Raw genomic sequence first — 17035 nt, 5'->3', positions numbered from 1 at the left:
AGAAGCTTGTACAGAAACCATTATCTATGAGCCAAAAGTGTGGCTCATATCCCCAGGGTAGCTCATGGGATCCAGCTCCCCTTGCCAGAGAATGAGGCATCACTGAGTACCAGCTGCAATGGTTCAGGAATGTTTGGTGCCAGCCTGGCTGCTTTTTTGCAAGACCCACCTATTTGTATCTCTATTTTAAGTATGGAGCACTGAAGCAGTCTGGTGATGATGCACAACGAGTCTTTAATAAGACAAGCCCCAAACCCACAAGTTCTCATGTCTGTTTAGCTGGAACCACAGCCAGCACGAGCACGCTCCTCACGCAATGACAGCTTGATTAGTTGGAAATGCTAGAAAGTTTCCACATCCTGTCCCTATTCCTTTGCCTGCACCTGTGTGAATGCCCACTGTTGTCCCCATCAGGATATCAGCAGGTCCTGTAGCTTGTTTTCCATTGAAATATCTCCTCTTAGGTAAATATTACATCTGAGATTGCTTTGCCTGTGGCTTTCCTACCTGGAGTTTGTACAACAGGTCAATGCCCTGCTGGAGATAAGAGAAATACTTGCTGTGAATGCTGTTTGCTGCTCTGATATGCTACCCTGCTCTTCCCTCATCAGCTCCTCCTTTAAAGTTTTTGGGTTTTTTTTTTTTCAGTGCTGCTTAAGTGGTGGAGTTTTTAGCAAAGTGAGGGAAATTTAAGACAAGCCATCAAGTGCTTGGACAGAGCAGGACTTGTTTATTGCAACAGCCGTGGCTTGTAAATTATTCATCTGTGTGTAATCGAAACACACAGATCCTTAAAGGTCTTGTTACAAAGGGTGAGGTGAAGGATCAGTGAGCTTCCAGCAAAACAGGAAGGTTAACAGGTTCTGGGGAACCCTCTCCAAGTACCTGCATCTGCTCTGTGATGATGCCTGTTTGCAGAACAGAATTGAATTGCTGATAATTGAAGCAATGCACAGATCTGTGTCTGTGGAGGGGAGAGGACATCTGTAAAATAGCTTTGTGTTGGTTTTTCCTGCAGTGGGGAACACAGATTTGAAGCCATTTGTAGTGAAATGTATACACAGCCTGTGGGCAAGTATCAATGCACAACAGGCTCTGGCCTCTGTGAAATGGAGAAGATATTTCCAAAGGCCAGGAGAGATCAGAATGGCCAGCTAAGCAGAAAAGAAGCCAGCACACTTCTGCTCAGCAGTCCTGTCTCCAGACAAAACCAGACTTCAACTAATTAAAAAGAGCAGATGCTAGCTGGAACATTAATTGGAACACTATCATCCTTTGTGCTTAAATCTGTATTCTAGGTCTATTGTAGTAGGTTTGAAGAGAGAAAGAGTTAACCCTGTGGCTGACTTAACTGTTCTTCTAGATGCAGCACCTCCTTAGAAGAGAGCATAATGCAATATCTATGAATAGGTTTGGATTCTTTTCGTTCAGGAGCAAACAATTCTCTGTCTAATAATGCAGAACCCTCATCACAACCAGCATTCTCAATCCTTCCTTCTCACGGTGTTGTTAGTAAAGTGATCTTGCTTAGCTTTCAGAGGCCTTGTAAGCTGTGCTGGGCACAGGGCCAGCTGCTGTTCTTCCCCATATGTATTGTATCAAGAGGACTCATCCTTGTTAACCTGTGTTCACCCGTGCCCCTCAGCCCGTGTGCCTTCTCATTAGACTTGATGTATGATCTATAGAAAGTGCAAAGAGCTCAGCTGACATCTGATATGCTTATAAATAGCCTGTCTGCCCTGCTAGGGTTCTGTAGCTATCCTAACACGAGCAAACACTTGACGTATTGCACTCTTCCTGGAACTGGGATGCTATCGAAGATTTTCCTCTAAAGCATCCAAATTTGGCCTCTGCTGGGAGCTGGGTACTTGACTGCAGGCACCACTGGTCTGTTCCAGATTGGCAGTTCTTCAGTCTTGTCCCGGTCTCCAAATCCTCCCTAAGAGATGAGGCAAAGGCGTCCTTTGACTAATGGGGCTCTTCCACTGTTCCCTGCTCTTCCTGCTCCAGTCCCCTGTTTTAGGCGGTGTCCCTCAGTACAGCTGCAAGCCCTGCTCCTTTCCTACTGCTTCACTCATACACCAGCCCTGGGCTCCTGTTACTTTATTCCTGCATCCCCAGGTTCCTCACAATCCACCAGAGCCAGGTCCTGCTTCCTCAGCAGGCTCACCAAGTCCATCAAAAGTCTCATCATTGAGATTTGTCCTGTGAAGCTTTCCTGCCCACCTAAACAAAACATGCTCTGGCTTCCAGTGGACCAAGTGCAGCAAAGACAGCAGCTCATGGTGGCTCCTCTCCATTTCCTTGGTACATATCCCTTAAGCTCTTTTGCCTTTTCTGATCTCCTTGAGTGTAACTGTTGTCATTTCTCGCCCCCTGCTTGTACCGAATGAGCCTCAGATTTGGTTTCTAAAGAGACTGCCAGAGAGAGAGATGAATCTAGGCAGTAGATCTACAGAGGCTTAAGGGACAGATTTGGATATTTAAGATTTTCCCTGAGTCATTTTCTTGCAGATCTGATGCAAGAAGTGAGTCAGATCCCTTCGACACAGTTTGACCTGATGGATGTAGCCGGCAGACAGCTGAGCAGCAGCATGTGGAGCTCATGTTGTTTTGCAAATAGAATAAAGTTCACTTAACACAGCAGGCAGCTGCCTATACCTGCTGTTAACCCAAAGGCCTCTCACCTGAAAACAACCTGCAGATCACTTGCCCCATCACTGCTTGCAGCTGGAATTAGCTCCTGAGAGCTCCCGAAGGTGGAGGAGGTGTGTATTTCTGAAGGTGACACTCTTTCCCAAGAGAGGGCAAAGTTTCTTCTCCTGCAATGATGACTTCATCGTGCTTAAAATGCCCCCAGCCCCTTTTGGGCAGCTGGGGCCCTATCCAAAATACTCCCACTCTCCTCTGGCTTTCTCCCTCAGCAAAGAAACGCTGCTAATACTAGTCTTAATATAATTTTGCTTCTTTTGGCAGCTATGAATGCTGTCATTACCAAATGACAACCATTTGTCATGGGTCCCTTCAGCCTGTAGGAAAATTATTCCTTTCCCCCCGGCTCAGTTGCAGGCAAGTGTCTCCTAATGCTGGTGGCTTAGGTAAGTAGCTCTTTCTAACTTGGTTCTCATTGTACTGAGCTCTCATGATTGTTTTCCTTCTGAATGTGTCTTGTTGGTGAGTGACAGCCACAGGGCAATGGCTCACACACTAAGAGAGGTCTGAAATGCAGACATTGAGAGGTTAGGAGATGAAGTCTGTGGAAATAGGTTTCCTAATATTTGCCCCATGTGTTCTGCCAACATCTGCCCTTGTCTGCACCCACCCTTCACTGCCCTCCAACTCTCCACGGTGTTCTGCTGCTTGCCCTGTTTTCCGCTCAGTCAAGTTCTGGTTCAGACTCTACACATTTTCTTCCAACAGTAAATCAAGTCATTCTGCAGCCTGCATCCCTGCAGGCCCTCTGTAGTCCTGCAGAGCAGCTCTCCCATCTTGGGAAAGGCATTCCTCTGGGGCAGCCATTCCCTTGCAATCTCTTGAAAGTGGGAATGCCTCTGAACTGTCTGGAAAGAACACCACTGTTGCTGCATTTGGGCTGCGGGCAGATTTTATGACTGCTTCTTGAGCTGTTTTTGTGGTTGTTAACTCTGCCTGTACGTCCCAGAGATGTAAGGTGTGCCCCAACCCCAGGCTTTTCTCTGTGTAAAATGGGGGCAGCAGTGCTCAGAGCCTCTCAGGGGAGTTTCTTTTGGGCATGGCAGCAATCTCGCTCTGCTGGGTGCAGGTTTGTGCCAGGTTAAGCCATCACCCTTGAATACCTTCTCTGTTCTGGTTCCAGCACAGATTCTAAATTAGAAACCCTTCCACCTGCATATGATACGAGCAGGGATTTTGCAATACTGGGAGGCTGAGTCAGGCACAGGGGCAAGAGCCATTTCTGCTGCTGAAAGGCTCAGTTGCATTCAGATGCCCGCTGTAATGATTTGCCTTCTCACCCCATCTCCCCATGGGTTGTGCAATATTGGCAAAGCCACTGGTCAGTCCAGTGGTGGAGGAGCAGCCTTCCCAGCACTGGCAGTTCTGTGGGGCTCCTGGCTCTGTCTGGCTTGGCAAGGGACTCTGCTCCCTGCCTGACCATGGCTTTTTCCCCTGTGAGCAACAGCACATCCAAGCTAAATTGCCTCAGTTTGGAAAGGCTTTAGTTTGAGCTTAGATTGGCAGCTTCTGTCTTGCTGTGAACCTTTTTGATATAGCAGCAGGATATCATCTGGGTATGGGAGAGACTAAAAGTGCTTGCTGCGCTGTACCCTCTCCAATGGCCCACCACACGTGTGTGTTGTGTGTATGAAAATTTACTGCTCCAAATTTCCTTAGCCAATATCCTACAGGGAAAGCAATCTGGTGCCCGTCCTTCAGGTCCAGGCCCTTTTGCCTGTTCCCACTTTTTAATCTTTCTAGATAAAATCTACTGGAGCTTGTTAAAGCTGTTCAGATCAGCAGTGACTTTGGGAACAAAAAGAGTGTTTGGATTTCTGTTATCCACATCTTGAGTTTCCTGTAGACCTTTCAGTATTTTCTGAGGCTGGATGGTGGCTAAACCATTCTCAAGGACTAGTTAAAGACTTTTACTTATTTTCTCAATGCATTTTCTAGCATCTTGTAAACCATCTTCTGCCTTTGGCACTGGTAAATGGTGAATCAAGGAGTTTTGCCACTGCAATGTATCCATGTTTTGTTGCATCCAGTTCCTAACTGAAGGTGTCTCTTGAATTGTTCTAAATTAAATATATAGTGTATGTATTCTAAGTTGAATATACAGTATCCCTTTGGGTTAAGCCCAGTGAAACCTCCACCATTTGCCTGATTCACCTTGCACTCCCTGTACACTGTGCTAGATCCAGGACTTTGTGCTATGCTTATACCAGGTCAGAGCTTGATCTCTTTTCAGGAAGTAAATCCTACAGCTCCATTAGTGCAGGCTGTTCAAGACAGCCCCTTGAGCAGCCTGTGTAGCTCCTCAGCTGGCACATGGACTTGATGGCAGCCACAAAGGTGGCTCCTGGCACATTGTCATCTTGAAAGTGGGGAGTAGGGAGGCGGAGGCTTGCAATAACTGAGCTGACAACATTTTAAATCTCCTGTCTGGGTTCTAGTGGGCTCCAAAGAGAGCTGAGAAGTGCCAAGTCGTTGAGCTGGCCCTGTGCCATGCAAAGGCTGCCTATAAGCGTGGCTCAGGAGTCTCAGCTCAAGGTGATTTTTTGGCATTTTTATGCCATTCTGCACCTCTTGCTCAGGGTTGCTGAAGCTTTCCTGCTGGCTTATATTTTTATGAGGACTTGTCTAACCAATTGAGCTCTGATGACTGGGCCACCTTCCCGTCCCCGTTTCCAGAAAAGCTATGCTATGTGTGGCTGAGCCTCACCCAGGATGCCTGGGCATGGCCTGGCTCTGCCCCAGCAGAATGCAGCTCCACCAGCAGCTCAGCTCAGTCCTTCTGGGAAACCTTTTGCAGGCTTTCATTCCCCTTTTCACAAAGCCTCCATCTCTCTCAATTCTTTGGTCCAACTTTGAGCATGGTGGCTCCTCTGTAGCTCATTTTCTCTTGACTTGACAGAAATGCTAGCCCTTGGTGTTCTTGTGGGAGGTGACATCCCACAGCTGAGTCCAGAATTAAACCATTTGCTTCAGACAGCCTATGGAGTTCCTGAAATGCCCCCAGGGCTTTCTCTGCTCCTGCCTGCATCCAGTTCCTTTTGCATCATATGCTCTGATTTCCTTCCCTCCCATCACCCCCAAAACCGTCACTGTCTTTTGGCTTCCCCATGAACCTTCTTTGATTCTCTTACCCAAGATAAGACCTAAGCATCTTCATGCATTCTCGTGCTGACTGAGGGGTCCTTAGAAGTTTTGTAGCCTTTCTTTCTCTTGCCCAAGCACCTATGAATAGAATAGAGTTGGCCAGGTTGGCAAAGGCCTTTGAGATCATCGAGTCCAACCTATCATCCAACACCATCTAATCAACTAAACCATGGCACCAAGTACCCCATCCAGTCTCTTCCTAAACACCTCCAGTGATGGTGACTCCACCACCTCCCTGGGCAGCACATTCCAATGGCCAATCACTCTTTCTATGAAGAACTTCTTCCTAACATCCAGCCTAAACCTCCCCCGGTGCAGCTTGAGACTGTGTCCTTTTGTTCTGTTGCTGGTTGCCCAGGAGAAGAGATCAACCCTCACCTGGCTACAACCTCTTTTAATTGTAGACAGCAACTACCTGGGGCCCTGTAGGCAGTGCCCCAAGAAATCCAAAGATTGTCCAAACTCACTTCTCTACCCTACACAATGAGCTCTGCTACTGAGGGTAAACAGGTCTTTTGTCCATCATTTGGCTGCTGCACACTGAGGTCCCCTCTGTTCTATAATGTTTTCTCCTGAAAGCAAATCATTAAGCAGCTTTCTGCGCAGACTGGCACCAGTCTGGTTGCCAGACTCTTGCCATTGCTGCCAGCTGAAGGCCTGATGCTGGCACTGCCGAGCTTGTTTGCTGCAGGGCACCGCTCTGGCCAATTCCTCAGTAAACTCTGGGTCGGCATTGCGCAAGGTGCCTGTTCTCTGGAGGGGGGCCTGCGCAATCCCTGATCCGGACAGACGTCTGAGCTTGATCCTGCTGGAATGACGTCAAAGGCTGCAATATCTTGTCTCTTCCCAGCGCTGGCAGAGCCTGGCCTGGCCACGTGCAGCCACAGAGGCCGTAGCTGTGCTTGAAGCCGTGCGGCTGCCACTGCTTCCACCTGCGCGGTGCAGTTAATAGGTTACCAAGGAGCAGCACGGGTGGCCCGTGGCCCTCTGCGCCGTGGACAGCTGCTTACACACCTAGCTCTCCCCTACACCTTCCTGCCAATCCAGAAATCCCTGACTGGAAGCAAATGGAAGTTACTTTTAAAGGGAGCATCCTCCAGTGTTAACTTGTGGGCTGTTAAAACTCCAGCTGAGTTGCAGCCTCTCTTTGTGCTTGAGGCTCAGCCTGGCACACGCAAATGCTATTTATCATGGAGCTGCGGCAGGCAGCACAGCAGTGAGTGCCAATACATCCCTGGCTGTGATTTGATGCTCGTCTCCATGACACTGATTAGGAGAACAGGAATACGTGATCTATAAGGTGCAGTGTGAATGCTGAGGGAAACGGCCATGGTTAAAGCAGCAGCCTCAGCTTGCACCCAGCCAGCCATGGTGAAGTAAGAGTGACAGACACACTACTACACTTGGCTGTTTGGAACAGAGCTTTCCCAGTGCTGCAGAGAAGGAGCAGACCAGCACATCCTTGGGGCAGTATAGCCTGACTTCCCCACACCCCGAGGCTCTCCAGCCTGCTGTATCCCCAGAGGCTACAACAGGGCAGGACTGTTGTGAAATGCCCTTGTGCTGCTCAGCAGGACGTGATTCATTGCAATCTCCTGGCATCCTTACAAGCACTGCCTGCGCCTCACCGGCCTTCTGCCGGACCTACTCGCTGGTAAGGCAGCTGCTGACATTTCACATCTGCCAGATTCAGTCTGAAGTGGGCTGACTCCAGCCCTAGATTGGTAAAATGATGTTTCTGGTTCAGTCAGCTGTGTGCTGGACTAAGCTATGGTACATTTTGACAGCTCTGCACATAGGTCAGGGAAAGGAAGGAGTGCTTGACGATTTCAATTTTTATATGAGTGCCCAGGCAGCACTGAGTTCTTCTTAAAAATTAGGTGCTGACAGATTAAGAATAGCTCCCAAGTTTTGATTTTGGAGATTCTGGGATTTTCCAAGTTGTAAATCCAGCAGGAGGAGTTCCAGCGTGCCTGTGGCCGTGCACAGCATCCCCTCCTTGAGGCAGCTCAGCACTGCTCGATGGTAGCTGCTCCCTGGGCACTGCCACATGTGGTGAATGCCCTGAGGAAAGATAAGTCTTTAAAGTAAATATTTAATTACTGGATCAATTTTGATAAAGACCCAGAGTCTGCAGTTTTTTAGCCTCAGCTGAGCCCACCAGTGAAACTCCTTGTTGGTACCAGTGTTACTGTGGGTCCCACCAGCAAACAACTTCACTAGTGATTTTGATTTTGCATGCTAAAAGCAAAAAATTTGACATCTCAGAACCAACATCTTGTCTGATAGTGCTAACCACCTTATTGCTGGGTGTAAAAGCAAAATCAGTTTTCTCAACTGCTTGTGCTAATGAGATAGAAGAAGATGGTCTGGCATGACAATACTTTGCTCTTTGCAAGGCAGAAATTAGCCAGTATTTACCTTAAGAGCTGACAAGAATTCCGAAGAGAACTGCAATAGTGAACTTCACTTAGCTGCCAAGTTTGCATGATCAGTGCTTAGCTATCACGTCAGAGTTGATACCTGTTGGTTGACAGGAGTTGTGGTGCTACCTGGAAAAGCCCTACAGCCTGCATTAGTTCACAAGAAGACCAAAATGAAATAAAAGCTTAAGCAAAGATAATATTAATTTTTAAAAAAAGGAAGTCCAGATCTGAATGTCCTTGTTCAGGCTCTAGGGTAAATCAGCTTCAGAGCTGGGGGCAGGCGCTGCGCCCTACCGCTGCAGCAGACAGGTCCCAGGTTCACATACTGCGTGATGCACAGAGGCTTAGAGGTATTTTTTTCTTAGGAAAAACATGAATTAGTAGAGGTTATGGAAGAGCAAAATAATTAAATCAGATGTGATGTTCTCTCCTGTTCAGTGATTACAGGTTCTTCTCCTAGGAGCTGCTGTATTCCCTGTGTCACTGGCACAATACAGGCATCCTGGGAAAAAAAGCCTTTCTTTCGTTTTGATATATTCATCAACAGATAGGCAAAGTGCATTTTATGAACACCAGTTTGCTCAGAACTGTGCAATTTCAAGATTACTATCCTTAGGGAACAGGTGTTAAAAATGAAGAGCAAGGAGAGGAAGTTAAGTCTCTTCTGGCTGTATAGACAATGAAATAGGATTGGGAAAGGACAGGGTTTTCTCTCAAGCAGCATTTTTTGGGGGGGAGGGGGAGGAAGGAATATGCCAGTAATCAGAATTTATCTCCCCGTTACTTCTTTTGAATGGTGAATGGTTTGCTCCCAAACACCTACAGAGTAAGAAAATGCACATCTAACTCACAGGATGTATGACTAACTTCCCCAAAACCTTCTGACAAGTCCAAGGTCAGTGTGAAAGAGAACACTTACTATGATCACATCTGTATTTGGAGGAAGAGTAATCCAGGTCTGAATCAATGTTTTCTTCACTGCTTACATTGCTACTAGGGATTCATTAGATGAGAGAAGACAAGGTTACATCACAATGGATACTTTTTAAAATAGGCAATCCATTTGTTTGGGGGTCTGTGTGTGTGTGTTTGTTTGCTTTTAATTATTCTGCTGAGAATATCTGCCCTGTGACAAGCAAAGTAGTCAGCTCTCAACAGCAGGGAAATAAATCTCAATCCAGGGCAATGCAAATGGAGAAGAAGCTCCAGAGAGTGGTGCTATTTGAAATAAATTGAGGGATTATTTTGAAAGCTTGTGTGGAGGAAGAGAGTTTTGCCAACTATTACAATTAGACTTCAGAGTAACTGCTGAGTGGGTAATTAGTCCCTCAGGAATGCAGGAGGCTGGACAAATGTAAGACAGAACAAGAGGGGGAAAAAAAGTGTATGAAGAATTACCTTTAGAAAACAAACTGGAACATTAGTCACTGGAGGGATATAACTCAACTTTCATTTATTTCTGTCATGACCAGAAATGTTGTTCTTAACCCCTGCACCAAAGTAGAAAAGAGGGATCTCTTCTCTTTTTAAGGCAGCTGGAACTGCTTTATTAAAGTTCATCTCCTTGATAAAAGGGTAAAGGGGAGTGTAAAGAAATGCACTGAACCCACTGCAAACCCACCAAATGGCACTTGTAGTCAAATGGGGGAGGGAAATGAAATAGTTGTGGAACTGGTCAAGATACTCTGTAGTGCTCTTCAGTGACTCCTCCATCATGAAGACAGAGAAATTAGCCAAGGTTTAAAAGATAATACCTCCCCAATGTTTGCTCACAGGCTGTCTAGAGCAGGCTTTGTCTCATTTTCCCATGTGCTGAGCAGCAACCCAACTACAAGGAAGTGATTCACTTACCCATCATGTTGGAGGATCTTGGCATACCTCTTTGCTCGATTTACAAAGACTTGATGAAATACAGCTCCAAAGAAAACTCAAAGCATGTGAGATGCTTTTGAGGTTATATAGTGCACATGTGGTTGATCCTGTCCTTCCAGATCCCCTGATTCATAGTCCTATGGTGTAACTATTGAACTGTAGTCTTATTTGCAGTTTTTACTCTTGTGTTTTTGTGGTTCATTGCTCCCATAATTATCTCAACAGCAGCAATTTGCTAATCAGTCCTCTTTGTGGAATGGGACTAGTATTACTTTGGAAGTTTGGTGCTTAGAGAGGAAAAAAAAAAAAGGAAAGAAAAGGAAGAATGCAATTCACAAGAGTCCAGAGAACAAGGAAGCTTTGCAAAAACATCTAATATATTCACTTGTGAATATATGTAAAGGGGTCATATTCACTGCACTGTGTGTCTGGAGGGTTAACAGTGGCATCACAGCTGAAAGTGCAGGATCAGACCCTCGCACCTGGATCTGCCCAACTTTGAGGACTTTGTACTTTGGTGTGGTCTCTATTCCATAACCTGCAAAGAGACTGAGTCAGCCTCTCTTCTGAGTTTTCACCGTACCATTGGCCAAGCGATGGGGTCTCACTTGTCCATTCTGCACTGCTAACCCCAGCCTCACTGTCTGTTGGAGCCGTGGTGTGACATTTCTGTCCTGGCAATACTCCTCTGTGACCTGAGTGAAGGTTACCAATGTTTTTGTGCAGGCTCTGTGTTTACTATTAACAGTGAATGAGAAGCTCCAGATTCCATCAATTGGGTCATCCTCTCTGTTTCCCAATTCAATGTAAATGGCCAGACAGTCAGGGCAGTTCTTCCTTGAAGCATTGAAATTCTCTTGAAAGGTGTGCCAGTGTCTGGCAGAGCTGGTGTTAGCAATACATCATGGGCACAACAGGATCATTGTTATTCATTTGTGGAAACACTGCCTTCAAAACCACCATCTCTTCTCGCCACCTTCAGCTGCTTCCCTGGAGTGCTCAGCACAAGGCTCCTGCACAAACACACCCAGCTCTGGCATATTCCTTCCAGGAGAGGGCAGGGGAATACAGTTTATTGCAGATCCACTTCTGAGCTGGAGCCAACATTCATCATGCCCTGTATGTCTTCCAGGCTATTTTACTTTCTTAAACTTGGATGAGCAAAGGTAGGTGCTGAATCTTCTTGAACTGAATCAGTGAGTTTTGTCACATTTGAAGACCTGCCCGTCCCTGAGTCATCTTCAGGAGGGATAGCTTGGATTTACCCTTCCTTTCAAACCTCTCACAATGAGCCTTGTGTGTTGTGGTGAAGGCATTGGATTTTGTGCAGCTTCAGAGTTTAAACAGCTAGACCTCACCTGTTCTGCTTCATCTCACCATGAAGCCGGAGGAGGCAGTGATGGGGCAGCCTGTCTATCACACCTCAGTGCACTTGTGTCCCTGCAGTAGGTGTTTTGATTCCCTTGGATGTTTGTAATGTTAGCAGGTGCAGATCTGCTCATGGCTGCTTCTGCCAGTAGATTGAAATGCAGGGGCTGTGCATGGAAACCTGAGATTTGAGCAAGACCTGGTTAAGCACGGCCTAAAGGAATAATGCCAGAGAGTCAGCTGCCATTTTCTCTCTCAGTAGCTTAATGAACAGAAAGCTTGGGAGAAAATGAAGAAGTCTCCCTAGTTGTTCACTGTCTTTAGTAGTCCAAAGGGTATTAATGTGAAAAAAGTCCTAAAATTTGTTTCTCCCAACTTATCTCCCCCTAGCCCAGTGACTCTGTCGTGAAAAGACAACACAATTTCCAAATCAGTGGAGGAAAGAAAATACATAAAATCAATAAACTGTGGACCCTGCAGCACAGATGCCCTTGCAAGGCCAAGGAAATTAATTTCTGAGATTGTTGTTGCTATTTCCACCTTGTTCTGCAGAACCACAATCAGGGATAAACATATTCTTTGTGTCAATATTTCTGTAGCACCGAGAGAACTCGCAGTCCTTATCTGCAAGTGTCAAGGACTGCTAAGTTAAAGCGATAATAATATGATTGGACAGACTGACAGACTTTTTTTGTCCACTTTGTGTTCCCTGTAAGTGTTCCAGTGCTGAAAGCCACAGGCCAGTGGAGCTCAGCTGGATGTGGCCATCGGCTTCGTGGCACATGGAAGAGATCTGTCTGGAGAAGGCTACTTAAAAACAAAATGAATCCCAAACCAGAATGTTAACTTCCTTTTCATTTCTTGTTTGCCTGATTATTTTTATACTTTGACTGCTAAAGAGCAGCTTTGATTCGTAAGTCACAGAAATGTGCAAGTAATCAATTCAGCCTGACCGAGACGCGTTGTGCCAAGGGGCAGGTCGGCTCATCAGATCACTAATACTTTGCTGCTGCAGTAAATGGGGAGAAGCAGGGGCTGGGGCAGAACTACCCCGAGTGACCTCTGATGACAGCAAAACTCTTCCCCTGTGCAGCACAATCCTTTTCCTGGCCCATCCATGAAGTTCAAACCCTTTCCCTTCCAGTCCTTTCAAAACTGAGAAGTCACTTGCGACACAAAGCTGCACAAACAACGTAGAGAAGGTGGGAGAACCCGAGGCAGGAAAAAACAGCCTCTGTACAGCCACACGTGGAAAGGCAAAGTGTGGGCAGAGCTAAACAATTCTTAGGTGTAAACTGTTGGGCTGGGAGTAGAGGAGCCTTTTGCTGCCTTTCCCACCTTTCCCGGGTCTGTGCTACGTGGCATAACAACTCGGGAACAACTTCAGCCTATAGTTTCTTTTTAACGTTCTAAAGCACTGCTATTATTATCTCCAGGGAAATTTGAAAAGGCTTGAATGCTGACGTTTATTTGCCTTTCCTGACGGGATCTTTAACACACAGCTATCGGACAAAAGCCAATGAAAAGGACCTTAACTTTATGTTAGCCGCAGTGTTTGACTGGGCTGAGGGAGTGCTAGAAAGGTTGCCTGAGCAGGGGAACCAGTTTGACTGAGGTTCTCTCCTAAATGGGGGGAGAAAGAGAGAATGGAAAATCCCCAGGCAGGATCACAGGACAAGGATAATAACAGACTTCGAAATGACTTGGTGAAGAGATGAGCAAAGGGGTGGAAGTCTCTTCCCAAGATGAGGATGCGGCAGGGGAAAAGAGCAATGTATTGTAGAGCAGGGGCTCAGTTCTGCTACAGTGCCAGGTGAAGGATGCTAATGTTAGACATTGGTCACAACTGCACAGAAACTCAGCACCAAAATGCTATCCCAGCTCCACAGCCATCCCTGAGTCTCACGAAAAGCTGGCAGGCAAAAGTGATCAGAAGTCACTATGTTTGGCTAGATATGTGCATTTCTGCTGTTAATGGTGTTTCCAAAACCTTGAACAAAACTTAGACGTATGTCAATCTGTTCACAGCTTAAGAAATGCATTCAGACATCACAGAGGGACAGACAAGTGACTGAGTCAGCCCTGAGGTTGGCCCCTGCCGCTGTATCTTGTAATTCTCAGGCTGGGGTTTAAGCCCCAGGGTGCACTTTGGGACCTCAAAAGCAGGTTTAGACCTTCCTAGCAGACTTGTGGGTAAAGCAATGTGATCATCCTGGGAAGGAAAATTCCTCACATAAAAATCTCTCCTCAGAAAAGATGCTGTAGAGGTTGAAGCTGTGGATATGTTTCACCAAGAACAGCCACAGATTTGGTCTCCAAGTGGCAGTGACTTTTGGATGCTTTCTCGTTGTTCTCTGTTGTACAAGGATGAGTTGTGCGATACCCAAATCTGTTTGTTTGGTTTTCATGTCCTTTGTCTCTGTCTAAAAATTTTGTCTGGACAGAAAAAGAGGACTTTGGATATTTGTCCAGGGTATCCTGATGTCCAATAGCCTGGCCAGGGCAGTAATTCTACGAGAGTGACAGACACCCAGAAATACCCAAGGTACAGTCAATGAACATGTGTGCAAGGGCTTTGCTGAAGTATCACAGTGCAGCTGATCCCTCTGTGCGTGGCAAAGGCGACCTGGACATATGCAAAAAGTTTGGTGCATCCAGAACTTGTCACACAGCATGTGAGTAAGCTCTGGTCAGGTTCATCCTGGATTCTCTGGACTCATTTCCCAGGCACTGTGTGCTGCCTGCCTGTATTTTAAATACCCCCTTTTCCAGAGAAATCTCCAGAAGAAATTCAGAAGCCTTAGTTACATTTGCCTGATTATCTCCCTTGAATTTCACCTCACAGCGATCACTGTTGCCTTATATTGAATGACAAGATGCTCAGTATGGGTCTTCAGGAGTGAAAAAGCATCAGACTCCTCATCCATCACAATGTGCAGCCACACAAGAGCTGATGCTGGCTGGGCATCTCCTCCGTCAGCAGCTCAAGTTTGGATCTGCTCAAGGATACTGAAAACATCTCACCTTCCTATCACCAGCTTCAGCAGCAGCTCATGTCCTGTAGCTGTGTAGGGGGCAACATACCCAGACTGAGTGGGACTTTTAGGGAAGCAGAAGGGTGGTGGCCCTAGTAAAATGGACGAAATTGAGCAGCAGAACTAGGATGCACAACATTTTATTTCCATGCAGGTAAGTATGGAATTTCACTACCTCTCCAGAGAAAGCTGGGAACTAGTGTAGTTACAAAATGAAGAGATTTTCTTTTGCAGATGGAAAAACATAATTCAGAGAAACCTCTAATGTGCTCTGATGCATAAGTACATTATAACAATCATGAGATTAAGATTGTAACTTTTGGTTCTTTTCATGGTAATAAACATCCTAAGGGAATTTCATATCTGTGCAGCAGACAGCTCAAATTCCATATGAGTGTTGTCTTGAGGGCTAGGGATATAAATCTCTAGCCCTTTGCATTGCATCAAGCTAAACTTTACCTACTTGGGGAATAAAGAGGTTTCAATTGAGAGAAAACAGTAAAGCAAGGGTTGCCAAAATTCTATTTTGGGTCAAAATATTTAAGGCCAGCATTTGTACTATCGTGATGCTTCTTGTGTCAGTGGAATTACACTAATGCAGAATTTGGCCCTGATGTAGTTGTATAAATATAGTATCTAGGAATTTGATGAGTGTGTTTATGCATTATTCATTGAGAGAATGTGGAGAGGAAGAGCAGGATCTGTGCGTGAGACCAGAGCCCTGAGCATGCTCAGGTCCTTGGGTGATGCCCATGGGGGTGACGCAGCAGCTGTGTCACCTCTGCTCTTGGGCCCTGGCTGCCATGACTTTCAAGGCTGAATGTCCTCTTCTCAAGAGACTGGTTTATGTTTGCCAGACTTTAAAATGTGTTCCTGGCAGTTCTGAAGCAATGCAGGTGGAGGATTATTTTTGCCGGTGGAAGGCTTTGAGCTGGAGTTGAAAAGAGAAGAGGTTGCATCTTGGTTCTGCCACAGATGTTTGGTACAATTTTTTGTGCCTCAGCTTCTCCATCAAGTCATAAAGTGAAGATGATAATTTTTTCCCTGCAGGACAGCAAGGGCTGCAGACCCATGGCAGGAGCAGGGATGGTGTTCTGTTCCATGTAGCCCTCAATAACATGCACAGACCTGTTGTCTCAAGGTTGTATTCTGAAATCCTACACTGTACTTTCCCAAGGATCTGAAAAATTAAAAACGGAATGGGAAAAACCTCTGACTGAGCAGGGAAACTCATTGCTGCTGCAGCCATCATCCCCGCAATGACTTCTGCACCTCTGCAGGACTCAAATATGTGTCCTGATCTATGTCAAACACAGCATAACTATATTTAACTATATTTGTGTGTATATATATATATGAAATTAATATATATGAAATTAATATATATATGATATATATATGAAATTAATACATATATATATGAAAAAGTAGTGATGACTGTAATAACACTGAGGGGGACCCCCAAACCCCAATACTTTTTGCTATGCTGGAAACTTTTAGCAGGGCCTGTTGCAACAGGACAAGGGTTGATGGTTCTAAACTAAAAGAGGAGCGACCTGGGCTACGCAGAAGAAAGAAAGGTTTTACAATGAGGGTGCAGGAACACTGGCAGAGGTTGCCCAGAGAGGTGGTAGATGCCCCATCCCTGGAAATATTCAGGGTCAGGTTGGACAGGGCTCAAAGCTACCTGCTCTAGTTAAAGATGTTTCGGCTCACTGTAGAGGAATTGGACTAGATGGCATGTAAAGGTCCCCTTCAATCCCAACCGCTCACGAGTCTGCGAAATCACCCTGTCAAGCTCCAGCAGGCGGGCAGGAAAGGATCAGGTGCGAGGGCATGGGGCAGGAGTGCTAGGGAGTAGCCGGGAAAGGGCACGGAGAGGATTTGCATCCTTCCCGGGAGTTGCACCCTTCCTCTACAGGAGCCTCTACGTGCCCACGGGCTTGAGCACTTCCAGGGGTTTGCCTGGGGCCAGAGATTCCCTTCCAACCCAAACCGTTCTATGACTCACACGCTGCCAGGCATTGCAAGCCCCACACTCCTGCACACCACCGGGGGCTCGCCCATGTGCTAACCCTCTTGGGCCCCGCCCCGGGGGCCGGGCCGTGCGGAGCCGGGCGGTGCCGCGGTTCCCATTGAGGCCGGCGGCAGGCCGGCCCCCGGCTCGGCGCGGCCAATGGGGAGGGCGAACGCGGTCGAGCCTCTCCCCGGCCTCCCCCGCCGTCGCCGGGCACCCGTCATGTGAGGGGGATATAGTACTACGGGAACGGGGCCGCGCTCCGCAGCCGCGCACCCGCCTCCCGGGGGAGCTGCGCCCGCTCGCCGCTGCTCCGTCCGCTCCGCGCTGCCCTGCGCTGCCCGACCTTGCCCGGTCCTTCTCGCCTCGTCTCTGGCGCTTGGTGTCTGTCGTAGGGGGCTTCGTCGCTTCGTTGTGTTCTACGTTTTGCATTTTTATCGTTTGTTGGGGTTTTTTGTTTG

General features: G+C 46.8%; 1 protein-coding gene across 1 annotated transcript in view; it reads right to left on the bottom strand.

Annotated features, from left to right (window-relative positions):
• Nucleotides 1-17006, bottom strand: part of CFAP100 (cilia and flagella associated protein 100) — a 36856-nt gene extending 19850 nt beyond the window's left edge. The window contains exons 1-2 of the mRNA XM_054172726.1: nt 16569-17006; nt 6494-6788 (exon numbers count right to left, since the gene is read on the bottom strand). Of these exons, the coding sequence (XP_054028701.1) occupies nt 6494-6788; nt 16569-17006 (733 nt within the window). The remainder of the gene's footprint in view (nt 1-6493; nt 6789-16568) is intronic.
• Nucleotides 17007-17035: the final 29 nt, after the last annotated feature.

Source organism: Dryobates pubescens, chromosome 1, assembly GCF_014839835.1.
Source record: "Dryobates pubescens isolate bDryPub1 chromosome 1, bDryPub1.pri, whole genome shotgun sequence".
Lineage (NCBI taxonomy): Eukaryota > Metazoa > Chordata > Aves > Piciformes > Picidae > Dryobates > Dryobates pubescens.
The sequence above is the reverse complement of the archived record's forward strand: the minus strand, read 5'-3'. Positions and strand labels throughout refer to the sequence as shown.